General features: G+C 34.7%; 1 protein-coding gene across 2 annotated transcripts in view; it reads right to left on the reverse strand.

Moving 5' to 3' along the window:
* Positions 1–15,860, reverse strand: part of COP1 (COP1 E3 ubiquitin ligase) — a 230,873-nt gene that overhangs the window by 160,124 nt on the left and 54,889 nt on the right. For both annotated transcript variants that reach the window (XM_068985956.1, XM_068985957.1), the window contains exon 6: positions 8,669–8,737. In XM_068985956.1, the coding sequence (XP_068842057.1) occupies positions 8,669–8,737 (69 nt within the window). The remainder of the gene's footprint in view (positions 1–8,668; positions 8,738–15,860) is intronic.

The raw sequence follows: 15,860 nt of genomic DNA on the forward strand, positions 1-15,860 counted from the left end.
GCACACCTGGAGAGGGCTTCCCACATATCTCAGTTCTATTCTTCTACAATAAATTGATAATCCAGTAAGTAAACTGTTTTCCTGTTATGTGATCCATTTTAGCAAATTATCAAATCCTTGGAGGGGAACATGGGAACTGCCAATTTATAGCTAGTAGATTAAATATACAAGTGACTTCTTGGACATGCAATTATGATCTGAAGGGGCAGCTCAGTCTTGTGGGATTGAATCCTCAACCAGTGGAATCTAGGGCCAACTCCAAGTAGAGAGTGTTAGATAGAATTGACCTGAATTGATTTCCAGGACACTCTGCTTATATCTACAGAGAACTGGAGAACTAGTTGGTGTAAGAAATCACCTACACATTTGGTGGCCAGAAATATGGAGAGAGGTAATGAGTAAAGGAAATAAGTGTTCTCCTTTCAGGCATCAATATAAGACATTATAGTATGAGGAAATAGAAGAAAGACAAAGGATAACTATTTTAAAAAGCAGAAAGAACAACTAGGCTAAATTCACTCTGCAAATGCGTTTCATAAACCAGACAGGCAGAATCTAGAATAAAAGCATAAAGCAGAGACCAAGAACGTTTTGGAAACACATGAAGAAAGTTCATAAAGCTGAACTGTCATTATCTAAATGAAAACAGACCACAAATGGGAATGAAAATTGACAAATTTCTGGATCAAATCTGCATTAACACTATTGTGAGTTTGGGGGGTACTAAAAATAATAATTATAATAATATACATAAGATGGAGGAATGCTACTTAAGAGCACAGTCCAAAGTCATCAATAGCAAGCACTCTCAACACAGTATACTGTATTACAACCCAAAGAAATTATTTTAAAATTTGAAAAGTGAAGAACAGAAGTCTCTGAATCCCTTAAGACTAAAACATAAAAGAATTCAAAAATAGAACCCCCTTTAACTGACATTAGCTTTGGTGAAGTTAGGTATCATTGGCACTCATTTATTTGACCTTCACTATGATTGAATAAGTACTTTCGCCTGGAAAATCCCATGGACGGAGGAGCCTGGTAGGCTGCAGTCCATGGGGTCACACAGAGTCGGACACGAATGAAGCCACTTAGCAGCAGCAGCATGACTGAATAAAAACATGCTGAAGTATTAAATTCAGTATCTTAATTTTAGTTTTTAGAGCTAATATAATTAGAATAAATTACAGTTGCCAAGACCTCGTCAATTATCTAAAATATTCAAAACTGAACAAAGGAATACTGATAAACTTCCAGGAAAAAGAAAAGCTGGTTAAAAAAAAAGTAGCAAAATTAATAATACTATATATATATATAAACAAAAAAGCACTAAAAATAAATTTTTTAAAAAAGCACTGTATATTGATTAGAATATCCAATATTCAGAACACTGACAACACCAAAAGCTGAAAAAGATGTGTAGCAAAAAGAACTCTCATTTATTCTTGGTAGGAATGAAAAATTGTACAGCCACTCTGAAAGGCAGATTGGCAGTTTCTTTAAAAATTATACATATTCTTATATAAGCCAGTAACCACACTCCTTAGTATTTACCCAAGCGAGCTGAAAACATCGATTCCAAAAAAACACATTGATAGCAGCTTTAGTAATTAACAATACTTGAAACAACCAAGATGTCCTTCAGATGAATGGATAAACAGTGGTTCATGAAGACAATGGAATCATATTCAGTGCTAAGAAGAAATGAGCTTTCAAGTCATAAAAAAAATGAGGAAATTTAAATGTGCATTACTATGGGGTATATGGAAAATCTCTGTGCCATCTTTTCAATTCTTCTGTGAACTTAAAACTGCTCTAAAAAATGTCTTCAAAAAAATATAAATATAGTGAAGTAACTCTTAAAGAAAAAACATAATAACAAAAAATCAAAAGAGAAAAGAAACAAAAACAGAATAAAATGGCAGGCTTAAACTCTTTTACATTAAATGTAAATGATTTAAATACAAAATTATAAGACTGAGTCTGGCAGAGTGAATGAAAAACCTCTGCTGTATATAAGAAATTCACCTCAAATAAGTTAGTGATACAACAAAGAACCCAAGATTCGGTAGGATGCAAAACATTCTTACCACACTGTGCAAACTGCAGGAAACACATTCTTTACAAGCACGAATATTTCAAAATTTAATGAACTAACATGTGACAGTCCAAATATCATACTATAAAAACCAAATTATTTTCTGATAACAATGCAATTGTAACAGAAATCCATAATTGTTTTAAAAAAAGGTCTCCATTGGTAGTACAGTAGATAGGAATCCACCTGCAAATGCAGGGGACATGGGTTTGATCCCTGGTCCAGGAAGATTCCACATGCCATGGGGCAATTAAGTCCATGTACCACAACTACTGAGCCGGCTCTCTAGAGCCCATGAGCCACAGCTACTGAAGCCTGTGTGCCTAGAACCTGTGCTCGGCAACAAGAGAAGCCACCACAATGAGAAGCCTGTGCACAGCAACGAAGAATAGCCCCCACTTGACACAACTAGAGAAAGCCCACAGGCAGCAACGAAGACCCAACACAATCAAAAATAAAATAAGCAACTTCTTTTTAAATGAAAGAATCCCAATAGCCAAGTAATAAATTTATCTATAAATAACCCACATGCCTAAGAAAAAGTATAACAAAAATTAGAGACTACTTTGAACTAAGGAATAACAAACAAAATGCCATAACAAAATTATTAGATACAACTAAAAGAACTATGGCCTGAAATGTGTATATTATTAAAAATAAAGTCTGCCTGCTAATATGCATATCCAAGTTAACAAATTAGAACAGAAACAACAAAATAAAACCAAAAAAAGTAGAAGGATGGACAATGTAATTATAAGGAGATTAATTAGAAAATGGAAAACAAAAATAAAATAAAGGACATAAACAAAGCCAAAAAGTTGGTTCCTGGATAAAACTCATAAAATTGATACAACCCTGAATCCCTGACATGACCTGATCAAAACAAACAAACAGAAAAAGGTACAGCACCAATAAGCAGAGTCAGGAATGAAAGACATAGCTAAAAACTCTAGCGGTATTAAAAGCTTAGTATTAAGACCAATCTAACACTAAAAAATCTGAAAACTAAGAAGAAACAGACAACTCTTGGAAAAAACATAACGTGTCAAAAATGATATCTAAAACAAAAATCTGAATAAGCAGTAAATGAATCAACAAAATTTCTGCAAACAACAGGTCCATATAGCTTTTCCAGCAAAATCCTTAAACATTCAGCAAAGATATTCATCCTGGATTATACAAATTCTTCCAGCAAACAGAAAAAGAGGATACATTCTCCAACCAATTTGATAAAACCAACTTTATAACAAAACCGGACAAGATCAGTGTGTAAAAAGTTAAAGAACAATCTTATTAGTGAATATAGATGCAATAAGGGAGCCAAAGAGGGCAAACAACTGTCCTACTTATCTAGAATGCAGAACATTCAGTGATAAAACTGGAACACTCCTGGGCAAATCAGGACAGTTGATCGCCCTAGGTGCAAAGTTGATTGAGTTTTTAATGTTAAACAAATAATGATCCATTTTAATATAATGAAAAAAAATTATATCATCTCAACTGCACAAAAATTCTGGAGAATACTCAACCCCCACTTACAATTAAAAAAAAATTCTCTTAGGAAACTGGGAATAGAAACTTAGCTCCTTGAATGATTAGAAAAAATACCTACCAAAAGCCTACAGAAAACATCATACCTAATGGTGACACGTCGAAAGCTTTCACTTTGAGATCAGCACCAAGACTAGGATGCCCCGCTATCACTTCTATTCACCATTGTACCGGATATCCTAGCCAGCAGAGTAAGACAAGAAAAATAAATAAAGGATGTAAGGATCATAAGGAAAGAAACTAAACTGTTATTATTTGCAGATGATGATGTGTGCAAAGAAAATACAAAGTAATCTACAAATAAATTATTAGAATTAATGATTTTAACAAACTTGCTGGATACAACAAAAAAGTATGTGTCAAAATCAACTGCATTTCTATATGCCAGCAATAAATAGTAAGAAACTGAAATTAAAGACACAGACATCACTTAGAATAGCATAAAAATGATTGAGGACCTAAGGACAACTCTAAAATAGATATATAAGAATAATATCCTGAAAAATATCAAAATTTTGGAGGCCATTTTTAAGGACCTATATATACAGAGAGAAATACAATGTTCAACGGCTAGAGGGCTCAATACTGTAAAGAGAGCCTCCCAAATCGATCTATGGAGTCAAAGTAATCCCAATAAAAATCACAGCAGGTATACAATGGAAATGTATCAGCTGGTTTTAAAATTTATAGAGAAATACAAAGAGCTATGAATAGCTGCAACTTTCCTAAAAAAGAATAGTAACTTACTTCAAAATTCTAGTATTTAATACAATGTGGTATTGCCAGAAAGACAGACAAACAGACCAGTGGAGCAAAAGAGAGCCTGGAAACAGACCCATGTACGTATGGACACATGATGTATGACAGATGTGGTATTTCAAAGCAATGGGAAAAGGATGAACTTTTTAATCAAGGATGCTTGGACATATGGATATTCATATGAAAAATTCCCAAGTAGATATATGTATGGGGAAAAAAAAAAAAAGAATAAAAGATTCAAGCAGATAATATAGCAAAACGTCTTCATGACTTCAGGTGGAGAAGAATTCTTTACCTAATAGAAAAGGCACTAATTATAACAGGCAAGATTAATAAATTTGACTCCATTATAGACAGAAACTTTTCTTCATCAAATAGCATCATTAAGACAATGAAAAAAGCAGCCCAATTACAGGGGGAGAAAGATCTGCTATAGATAAGTAGGTAGATAGAACAAAGAATTTTTATCTAGAATATATAAGCAAACCAGAAGGAAAATCAATGAAACAGAAAAGATGCACCAAGCTTAAACCAGGTACTTCATAGATACACAAAAATCCAAATGGCCAATTCATAGTACTGAGTACTCAACCTCATCATCATCCATCAGGGAAATGCAACTTAAAACCACAAAGAGATACCAATACATATCCCAAAATGAGGTAAACTGAAAAAAGTCTACTGATATCAAGTACTGGCAAGAATATAGTACAACAGGAACATTCCTACAATTCCTGTAGGAAGAGTAACCAATTCAGCCACTCAGGCATTGTTTGGCATTATCTACTAAATTTGAAGATGCACATATCCTATGACTTAACAATTCCATTTCTACACATGAAGCACTGATATATATATACCTTGATAAGATCTATAAATATGATAGTAATAACAAAAGTGGTGTGTATTCAATTAATAGAACACTAAACAACAACAAAAGGGAATCAAGTATAGCCATATACAACACTAGGGATGAACCTTAACACTGAGCCAAAGAGAAGAACAAAACATTACATAAGGCAGAAGTGCATTTGTATTAATTCAAAAGAAGAGACTTATAAATTAAAAATACTTAAGACTTTAAAATAAAGAAAAACAGAGACATCAGAATACTGACTACCTAAAGGCAAAGGAGAAGACTATAATCTGGAAAGGGTAGGCAGAGAGCTTTACTGCTGCTGCTGCTAAGTCGCTTCAGTCGTGTTCGACTCTGTGTGACCCCATAAACGGGGGCCCACTGTGTCTGGGATTCTCCAGGCAAGAACACTGGAGTGGGTTGCCATTTCCTTCTCCAATGCATGAAAGTGAAAAGCGAAAGTGAAGGCGGTCAGTCGTTCCCAACTCTTAGCGATCCATGGACTGCAGCCTACCAGGCTCCTCCATCCATGGGATTTTCCAGGCAAGAGTACTGGAGTGGGGTGTCATTGCCTTCTCCGAGGGAGCTTTACAAGTCCTAGCAAAAATCTATCATTGGATCAGAATGGTGGTTACATGGATGATCGTGCTGTGAATTTTTAAACTGTAATTTGTTTTACAAACTTTTCTATGCTCTATTTTGTATAAAAATATTAAAATGCAATATATTTATATTCAAAATAAAACTTCAAACAAAACCAAAAGGAAACCAAGGTCCCTCAAAACTGTCCTATTATAAGGAATTAAAAAGGTACTACAAACGAACAAAAGTAAATTTAAAATTAAATTGAATGAAATGTAAGGCAAATTGTTCAAATGCTGGTACAAATTTGCACCAAGGAGACTGGCTTTTACATAGAAATTGGAGCCCTCTTGTTCAATCTATCTTTGAACAAAGAACAGCATGTTCATTTAAAAACATATTTGTTAAGTGCTGTGGTAGGCTGGCTCTAAGACAGCCTCCAAAGAGTCCCACCTCAGAATCCATAACCTGTATAATTTCCTATTTGTGTGGGCTAGACCGAAAAATTTGCTTCTAATAGAAAAAACAAAACATCTGTTGAGATGTAACTTTCAAGATTAAGCTACAGAAAGCATGTGACTGCCGTCTATGAAACTCTCTCATTTTCTTACTTTCTCACTCTGAGGAAGTCAGCTGCCATGGAGTAAGTTATCCTATGGAGAAGCCCATGTGGTAAGAATTTGGTATCTCTTCCCAACAGCCAATGAGTTAATTTGGATGCATTCCTATCCCCGTAGAACCTTAAGATACCTGCTGCCCTGGCCAACACCCGGATTGCTTCGCTTGGTGAGAAACCCTGAGCCAAGGCACTCAGTTATTCTACACCAGGATTCCTGACACTAGATAGTAAATGTTTGCTGTTTTTAAGCCATTCATTTTGAGGGTACCTTGTTACACAGTAATAAATAATTAATGAAAATGCCTACTCTGTGCCTTGCACATTCCCTTCTCTTAATACTCAAAAGAGAGTCAATAGAAAAAAATAAAAAACAAAAATTAAATCTACAATTCTAAAAGCAAGATGTGACACTTGAACAAGTAAGTATGTTAACTCTGAAAAGTAGATTCAACTGCCCTATTAGAAGTTCTGCATAAAATCACAAAGCTAATTTCCAGAGTCTGAAAGCTAATCTTGAGGAAAAAAAAAAAATCAAAAGCAGTAACTGAACCCCTGGTCAATCTGTATTACTTTATAGTTATATGCTATATCCTTCTTGCCTGAAACGATTTCAAATCTAAATATGTTGCAAACATTAAGACACTCTAGAGAAGTGTGAAAAATCTCAGAGAGAAAAGAAAACCTTAATAATTCAGATCATAGATAATAATCAGCCATTTCATTTAATCCCCAGTTATCCTTATGTTTGGACTGTTCACTTAATTGATTCATTATGAAGTAATTTCCTATGTCTTAATTTCATTCAATGAGTTCAAAGTCTAATATAAAAAGAACCACACAAAACTACTGCAAAACAATCTGACGTTGTTTTAGGAGGGGAGAAAGTATGTAGGAAATAGAAAAAAACTATCACTTTTCCAAAGAATTTGCTATAGCAATGATGGTTGGGTAATGAATTAATAATTTTGCTTCCATATGTCATAAAATGTTCAGCTTTATTACTTAAACTATGGTTCAAGGACCAAGAGCATTATCATCTGGAGCTTGCTAGAAATGCAGATTTTTAGGCTCCAACACACACCCTCTTCATCAGAACTTGGATTCTAAGAAGATCTTCAGGTGATTCTTAAATTGAAGTTGAAGATAAAGTACCCACCAAAAAAAAAAAGTCATTTAAGTATATATAAACCTTTAATTTATAATGGAAATAATTTTAATAGTTATTAAAACATATTAAAATCACAACTGCTACCTCAGCAAAAGTTGAAGGAAAATACAATCATAAACCATGTGAACAACATTTAGCTATAAACAGAAGCATAACATGGAAAAAATCCAATCTGAACAAAGTAAAAAAAAAAGTTAAAAATAGACATCATGAATAGTCAAAAAAAAGTGGAAATATCTAACTAAGATAATATAAAGTTCTGGCAATGCACAGTTATCAAAATAAGTTCTCATCTTTTTACTTTCAAAAAATAATAAAGACTGCCTGAAGCCTAAAATACATGGTTATATTTTTTGAGTGAAAATGACCTAATTAGACAATTGAAAGTAAAAATGTAAGTAAGATTTGAGTCAGTTAGGAATTTAAATATAAAAGAGTTTTCGAAGTTATTTTAGCATGCTACTGAGAATATAGGATTTTATCTTTGGTTTTCCCATATTTTGTACTACTGTGAAATGACTTTGACATGTTTAAATGCTTAGTTAGCACACAATGGTTATAAAATTGCTAATAAAAAGTTATTTTTTAGTTATCTTGCATGGCTTATGCTTTCCAAGTTCTAAATAGGTAGCTATATTTTTATTTGTTTTTCCTCTCCAGCATTCATTTTAATCATAGGAAAACTGGAACTCATATGTTTTCTTTTCAGGGTGAAAGCTTGAGCCTAACTGTCATTTGAGCCTAACTTTTCATTCTTTGTACCTATTCTTTATAGCTTTGAGGTAATGTCATTATTTTCAAATCTACAGAAAACGTTTTAACTCATCTCTAAACAGGGATTTTTAACATATCAAGTTGCAAAGGTAAAAGAAGTTAAATAACAAAGCTTAAAAAAAAAAACAAACACAACTCCTGAAAACTCAAATGCTTTCAAATATTTAAATAAAAAGTTAAGCCTGAAGTGCTTTCACAAAAATGGGGACAAGAATCAACAACAGTAAAGAAACATTATGTAAAACACACAAAATAATATACCTCTCTCTTATTTCTTCTTGCAACCTTGAGGAATTCCATAAGGATCTGTAGCTGGGCTGCATGTGATTCCTATAATAGAAAATTATAATTGTTCTTTTAAAATACAACTTTGAGTTCACAGTCTTCTTTAACACCACAGTATAATCAGTATGAAGCAACTTTATTCATCCATTTAAGTTAGTCTCACTTCTATTTTGCCAGTTTCTTACTTGCTAATTGGCATTTTTAAAAGCAAGCCATTACGGGCTTCCCCAGTCGCTCAGTGGTAAAGAATCTGCCTGCCAATGCAGTAGACACGGGTTCAGTCCCTGGTCCAGGAAGATCCCACATGCCATGGAGCCACTAAGCCTGAGAGTCACAGCTACAGAGCCCGGGAGCCACAACTACTGAGCCCACACAGCACAGAGCCCATCTCCGTGACCAGGGAAGTCACCAGAATGAGAAGCCCTCAGGCCACAGCTAGAGGGTGGCCCTTACTAGCCAGTCAAAATCTGAAGCATCACTGAGGTATTATACATACTACAAAAAAGCACGGCCACTTTGGCTTGCAGGATCTTAGTGCCCAGACCAGGGGCTACTCAGCCCCTTGGCAGTGAAAGCAGAGTCCTAACCACTGGACAGGCAGGAACTCCCCACTTCACTTTCAATGAACTGAAACTAGCTCAAGCAACAAATGAGTTCCAACTCAGCTGAATTCCTGATCAGACCAAAGAGGTCAACCTCTTATCCTGGCTTCCTGACAAAGGAGAAGACAAGACCATTCAGGAAAAAAGTATTAACCACTTTATCTATACTGCTCTTGAATACAGAACATCTAAGACATAATTTTAAAATTACAAGACATGAAAAGAAGTAGGAAAGTCAAGAGAAATAAACAGGCTAAAAGAACAAAATTCACAGAAGACTCACATGCTGGGATGAGCAAAAAACGACTGTAAAATATTTCTATATATTATTACAGAATTAAAAGAAAAAATGGACATGAGTGAAAAAAACAGACAATTAGAAAAGAACTGGAAAATCAAAGTGTAAATCCTAGAAATGAAGAATATAGTCTGAAATAAAAAAAATTAAAATGACTTCAGATAAAGTTAGGAACAGATGGACAGAGCAGAGGAAAGAAATAACAAATTCAAAGACAGATCAAAAAAAAAAAGAAGCACCAGAAAAATGAGGGATAATATGAAAAATAAAACATATGATTGGAACCCTAAGGAAAAGCAGAGAGCGCAGGGCTGAATAACGTTCACATGTTCAATAAACAGATTCTCTTGTTCTGTGAAACACAACCAGAATAAACATCTTTTAAATGAAACCTAGGAATAGCATAGTCAAACTACTGAAAACCAATGTCAAAAAGAACATCTTAAGAGCAGCTAAAAAGGATACACTATCTTAAGGGGAAGAACAGTAAGAATGACTGAAAACTTCGTCAGAATCAAAGAAGCAAACAGAAAATGAAAATATATCAATAAGGTGCTAAAAGAAAAACAAAAAACTAGACTTCTATGAAGATCAAACCTATCAGCTCCACAAGAAACAGAAAAGAAATCATACAGACAGAAGGGAAATGACTCGGAAGGAACCTCATCTACAAGAGAAAATAAAGACATCTCAAAGGGTAAATACATTGGTTCAAAAGGGTCCTTTTCTCTCCTTTATTGCAACATATCTTCAAAAGACTAGTGACTTTTCAAAGCAAACATAGGTGGAGTTTATAACATTTATAATTTGAATCACAAAAGGCAGGAGCTTGGTAAATTGAAATACTATAAGGTCTTACATTTTCCAGAAAATGGTATATAGTTCACCCTTAAACAACTCAGGTTAGAACTGCATGGGTCCACTTATACACAGCATTTTTTCAATAAATACAGACTACAGTACTACACGATTCACAGTTGGCTGAATACAGACGGTGAATTGTGGATATGGAGGGCATATTATAAAGTTAGATTCAGATTTTCAAATTCACAGGGGTCAGCATGTCTACTTACTGCACTGCTTAAAGATCAACTGTATATATAATGCTGGTTTGAATAACAATGTCCTGGAACTGTTATACTATAAACTCAAGGTTGAGTGTGAAAAGTGAAAGAGGAATTCTGTAATCCTTAGAGAAACCACTAGAAATATAATAATTATAAGCAACATGCAAAAAATAGAGACAATAACATGCTAAAATGAAATCCTGGAAATACAATGCTCTCTAAAGAGAAGAATAAAGAAGAAACAGAAAATAAGGAATATATGGAAAACCAAAAAACAAATACAAATGTGGTGAGCTCAAACCCAACCACACCAATGACCGTATTACATTTAAATGAACTTCAGCATTTGAATTAATGAGCTTACTAGATATCATTAAAAATTCAACTACATAAAGAGACACACTTTTTATTTTTTTTTACTATACAAAAAGCTTTTATTTTTTTAATATATATTTATTTATTTTAATTGGAGGCTAATTACTTTACAATATTGTATTGGTTTTGCCATACACTGACATGAATTCACCACAGGTGTACATGTGTTTCTCATCCTGAACCCCCCTCCCACCTCCCTCCCCATCCCATCCCTCTGGGTCATCCCAGTGCACCAGCCCTGAGCACGCTGTATCATGCATCGAACCTGGACTGGTGATTCGTTTCACATATGATAATATACATGTTTCAATGCCATTCTCCCAAATCATCCCACCCTCGTCCTCTCCCACAGAGTCCAAAAGATTGCTCTAAACATCTGAAGAGACACACTTTTAAAATATAAAGGCAACAATAAAATGGAAGTACAAAGATACAGAAGAATATACCATAGAAATGCTAGTCATAACTAAACTACTTAAGCTATATTATCAATAACATAAGAAAATATAAAAACAGACTTCAGAACACAGTCTATTTCCAGCATTAAATGTATACAATCCATAGTGACACAGGGGATGATTCATCCAGAAAACAACACAATCCTAAACACGTATGTACCTAATAATGAGCTTCAAAATACATGATGCAAGAATCATAGAAACCAATGAAAAACAAATAATCAAAAATAGTTTTAACAAATCCCTGGCAAACCACTCCAGTATTATTGTCTGGAGAATCCCACTGACAGAGGAGCCTAGTGGGCTACAGTCCACAGGGTTGCAGAGTTGGATACAACTGAAATGACTTAGCACACATCAATAACTGATGCAGCAAGGAAAAAAAAAATCTGAAAAAGAGTTCCAAAGAATAGCAAGGAGAGATAAGAAAGCCTTCCTCAGTGATCAATGCAAAGAAATAGAGGAAACTAATAGAACACAAAAGTCTAGAGATCTCTTCAAGAAAATTAGAGATACCAAGGGAACATTTCATGCAAAGATGGGCACAATAAAGGACAGAAATGGTAGGGACCTAACAGAAGCAGAAGATATTAAGAAGAGGTGGCAAGAATACACAGATAACTACACAAAAAAGATCTTCACAACCCAGATAATCACAATGCTGTGATCACTCACCTAGAGCCAGACATCCTTGAATGTGAAGTCAAGTGGGCCTTAGAAGTATCACTACGAACAAAGCTAGTGGAGGTTATGGAATTCCAGGTGAGCTATTTCAAATCCTAAAAGATGATGCTGTGAAAGTGCTGCACTCAATATGTCAGACAATTTGGAAAACATAGCTGTGGCCACAAGACTGGAAAAGGTCAGGTTTCATTCCAATCCCAAAGAAAGGCAATGCCAAAGAATGCTCAAACTACCACACAGTGGCACTCATCTCACACACTAGTAAATTAATGCTCAAAATTCTGCAAGCCAGGCTTCAGCAATACGTGAACCATGAACTTCCAGACGTTCAAGCTGGTTTTAGAAAAGTCAGAGGAACCAGAAATCAAATTGCCAACATATGCTGGATCATCAAAAAAGCAAGAGAGTTCCAGAAAAACATCTATTTCTGCTTTATTGACTATGCCAAAGCCTTCGTGTGGATCACAATAAACTGTGGAACATTCTTGAAGAGATGGGAATACCAGACGACCTGACCCGCCCCTTGAGAAACTTGTATGCAGGTCAGGAAGCAACACTTAGAATTGGACATGGAACAACATACTGGTTCCAAATAGGAAAACGAATATGTCAAGGCTGTATCCTGTCACCTTGCTTATTTAATTTATATGCAGAGTACATCATGAGAAACGCTGGGCTGGATGAAGCACAAGCTGGAATCAAGATTGCTGGGAGAAATATCAATAACCTCAGATATGCAGATGACACCACCCTTATAGAAGAAAGTGAAGAAGAATTAAAGAGCCCCTTGGTGAAAGGGAAAGAAGAGAGTGAAAAAGCTGGCTTAAAACTCAACACTCGAAGAACTAAAATCATGGCATCTGGTCCCATCACTTCATGGGAAATAGATGGGGAAACAATGGAAACAGTGTCAGACTTTATTATCTGGGGCTCCAAAATCACTGCAGATGGTGACTGCAGCCATGAAATTAAAAGACGCTTACTCCTTGGAAGGAAAGTTATGACCAACCTAGACAGCATGTTAAAAAGCAGAGACATTACTTTGTCAACAAAGGTCTATCTAGTCAAAGCTATGGTTTTTCCAGTAGTCATGTATGGATGTGAGAGTTGAACTATAAAGAAAGCTGAGCGCAGAAGAATTGAGCGCTTTCGAACTGTGGTGTTGGAGAAGACTCTTGAGAGTCTCTTGGACTGCAAGGAAATCCAACCAGTCCGTCCTAAAGGAAATCAGTCCTGGGCGTTCATTGGAAGGACTGAGGTTGAAGCTGAAACTCCAATATTTTGGCGACCTGATGCAAAGAGTTGACTTATTTGAAAAGACCCTGATGTTGGGAAAGACTGAAGGCAGGAGGAAAAGGGGACGACAGAGGATGAGATAGTTAGATGGCATCACCAACTCAATGGACATGAGTCTGAGTAAACTCTGGGAGTTGGTGATGGACAGGGAGGCCTGGCATGCTGCAGTTCATGGGGTCTCAAAGAGTCGGACACGACTGAGCAGCTGAACTGAACTGAATATTAACAAATGCTCCATTCATAAAGCACAGCAAGTAACACTGTTTTTAAATGAAGGTGAACATTTAACAAAACATAGACCATATATTGAGCTATAATAAAAATCACAATAAATTTCAATGGACCAAAAGCAAACAAATTGAACTTACAGGCTAAAATGCAGTGAGAAAGATAAGAATTCTTATTTCAAACAACAAAACATCAGGCTAGTTATATGAGTGGATTCATTTCAGACAAAGGACCAGAAATAATACATTATCCAAGGAGCTAGGTGGAAAAATAAACTCAAAATACAGAGGCATCAGGAGAAATACTCTCAAAAGACTGCCTCAGCCTTGAGGCAAAATTAGACAAAAATCTATTCTAGTTCTCCCTAATAGAACTTAAAACACAAGCTTCAAGAGAATCAAGCTATTTTGAAAACACTTAACTACACGCCAGAACAAAGCTTAGGAATGTGTAGAGGAATACAAAATTAACAATATTAAACAGGGTAAAACGTACAATTTCTGGCATCCAATCACAAAATCAGTAAGCATGCAAATAAGGAAATGCTGCCCAAAATAAGGGGGGGAAATTCATCACTTAAAACAGAAACAACAATGACACAAAAGCCACAAAAGACATAAAAAAGTCCTACAAGTTAGTACAAAGCATAAGTATAAGGAGAGACAATGGAATATAGAAAAAAGCAGTGAACTTGACAACAGAAATAGAAAGTATACAAGATGAACTAGATGGGGTAAAAGATAAAAAATAAGTAAGCAGAGCTCTTTATCCATGAGCTGTGATACAACTTCAGTCAGCCTAAGAGATGTGTAACAGGAGTTCCCCAAAGTAGAGAAGGTGACAGAAAAATATTTGAAGAAATAATAACTGAAATTTTTCCAAATCTGGTGTAAACTATAATATCACCATCCAAGAATCTTAAAGAACCTCAAGAAGAAGAAACATGAGGGAAAAAAAAAAAAAATATATATATATATATATATATATGAAGGTATATACCAAATTCAAAATACTTAAAACCATAAACAGAGCATACACTGAGAGAAATACAGTTCATTTCGAGGATCAAGATTTCTCATCTGAAACAATGCAAGACACTGGATGATGGAGCAACAGCCTTAAAATACTCAAAGAAAAATATTAAATCTATAATTCTATACTTATTTGGAAGTCTCTTTCAGATACAAAGGATAAATAAAGACATTCTCAGATATAAATGGTGAAAGAATTTATCACCAGCAGATCTACACTAAAGAAATAATAAAGGCTGTCTTTCAGGCAGAAGGAAAGTTACTGATGGAATTCAAAAGAATGAATGAAAGAGTGAAGTGAATGGAAAACAAAAGAATGAAGTACACCAGAAATGATCAACGTATGGGCATATACAGAACTTTAAAAATATATCCATAGAGTACAATTTACTCTTCAAAATTAATAATTTACTAGGGAGTTATGACATATACAGAAGTAAAACAATTGACAAACACAGTACAAAGGCTGAGAGAGAAGAAATGTAAGGATATTGGTGCAAGGTTCTTATGCTACCAATGAAGAAGGATAATATTACTTACAGGTACAATGTAATGTAATGTAATATAATGTATAATTATGTAAAAAACCCAAAAGCAATCACTAAGAAACCAAACAAAATGTTATATCTGACATATAAAAGTCAACAAAACAAAATAAAATCATAAAAAATACTTAATCTAAAATCATATAAATCATTGTCTGACCATGATACAATTCAACTGGAATTCAATTATCAAAATACCATTTGACAAAGTAGCAATATTCAAAACACACACACACATTTCTTACAGATCAATAAAAAAAGACAATCTATTAGGAAAACTGGTATAGGCTATGAATAAGCAATTCAAATAAGAAACCAAGATAGTCAAACAAATGAAGAAATTGTCCTCACTAGTAATTAAAGATATACAAAAAACACAAAACAACAGAACCCACACACACAAGCATTTGGCAACTATCAAATCAGCAGAAACTAAAAAACAATACCAAAGGTTGATATGGTACAAACTCACAGAAGAGCAATTCAGCAATATTTAATATGGTTAAAATGTACTTGTAAACCCTATGAAGAGCAATTACACTTCTTAAATCACTAAGTATTTATATATGAGCACAAGAAGACAT

This window comes from Capricornis sumatraensis, chromosome 14 (genome assembly GCF_032405125.1).
Source record: "Capricornis sumatraensis isolate serow.1 chromosome 14, serow.2, whole genome shotgun sequence".
NCBI classification, from domain to species: Eukaryota; Metazoa; Chordata; class Mammalia; order Artiodactyla; family Bovidae; genus Capricornis; species Capricornis sumatraensis.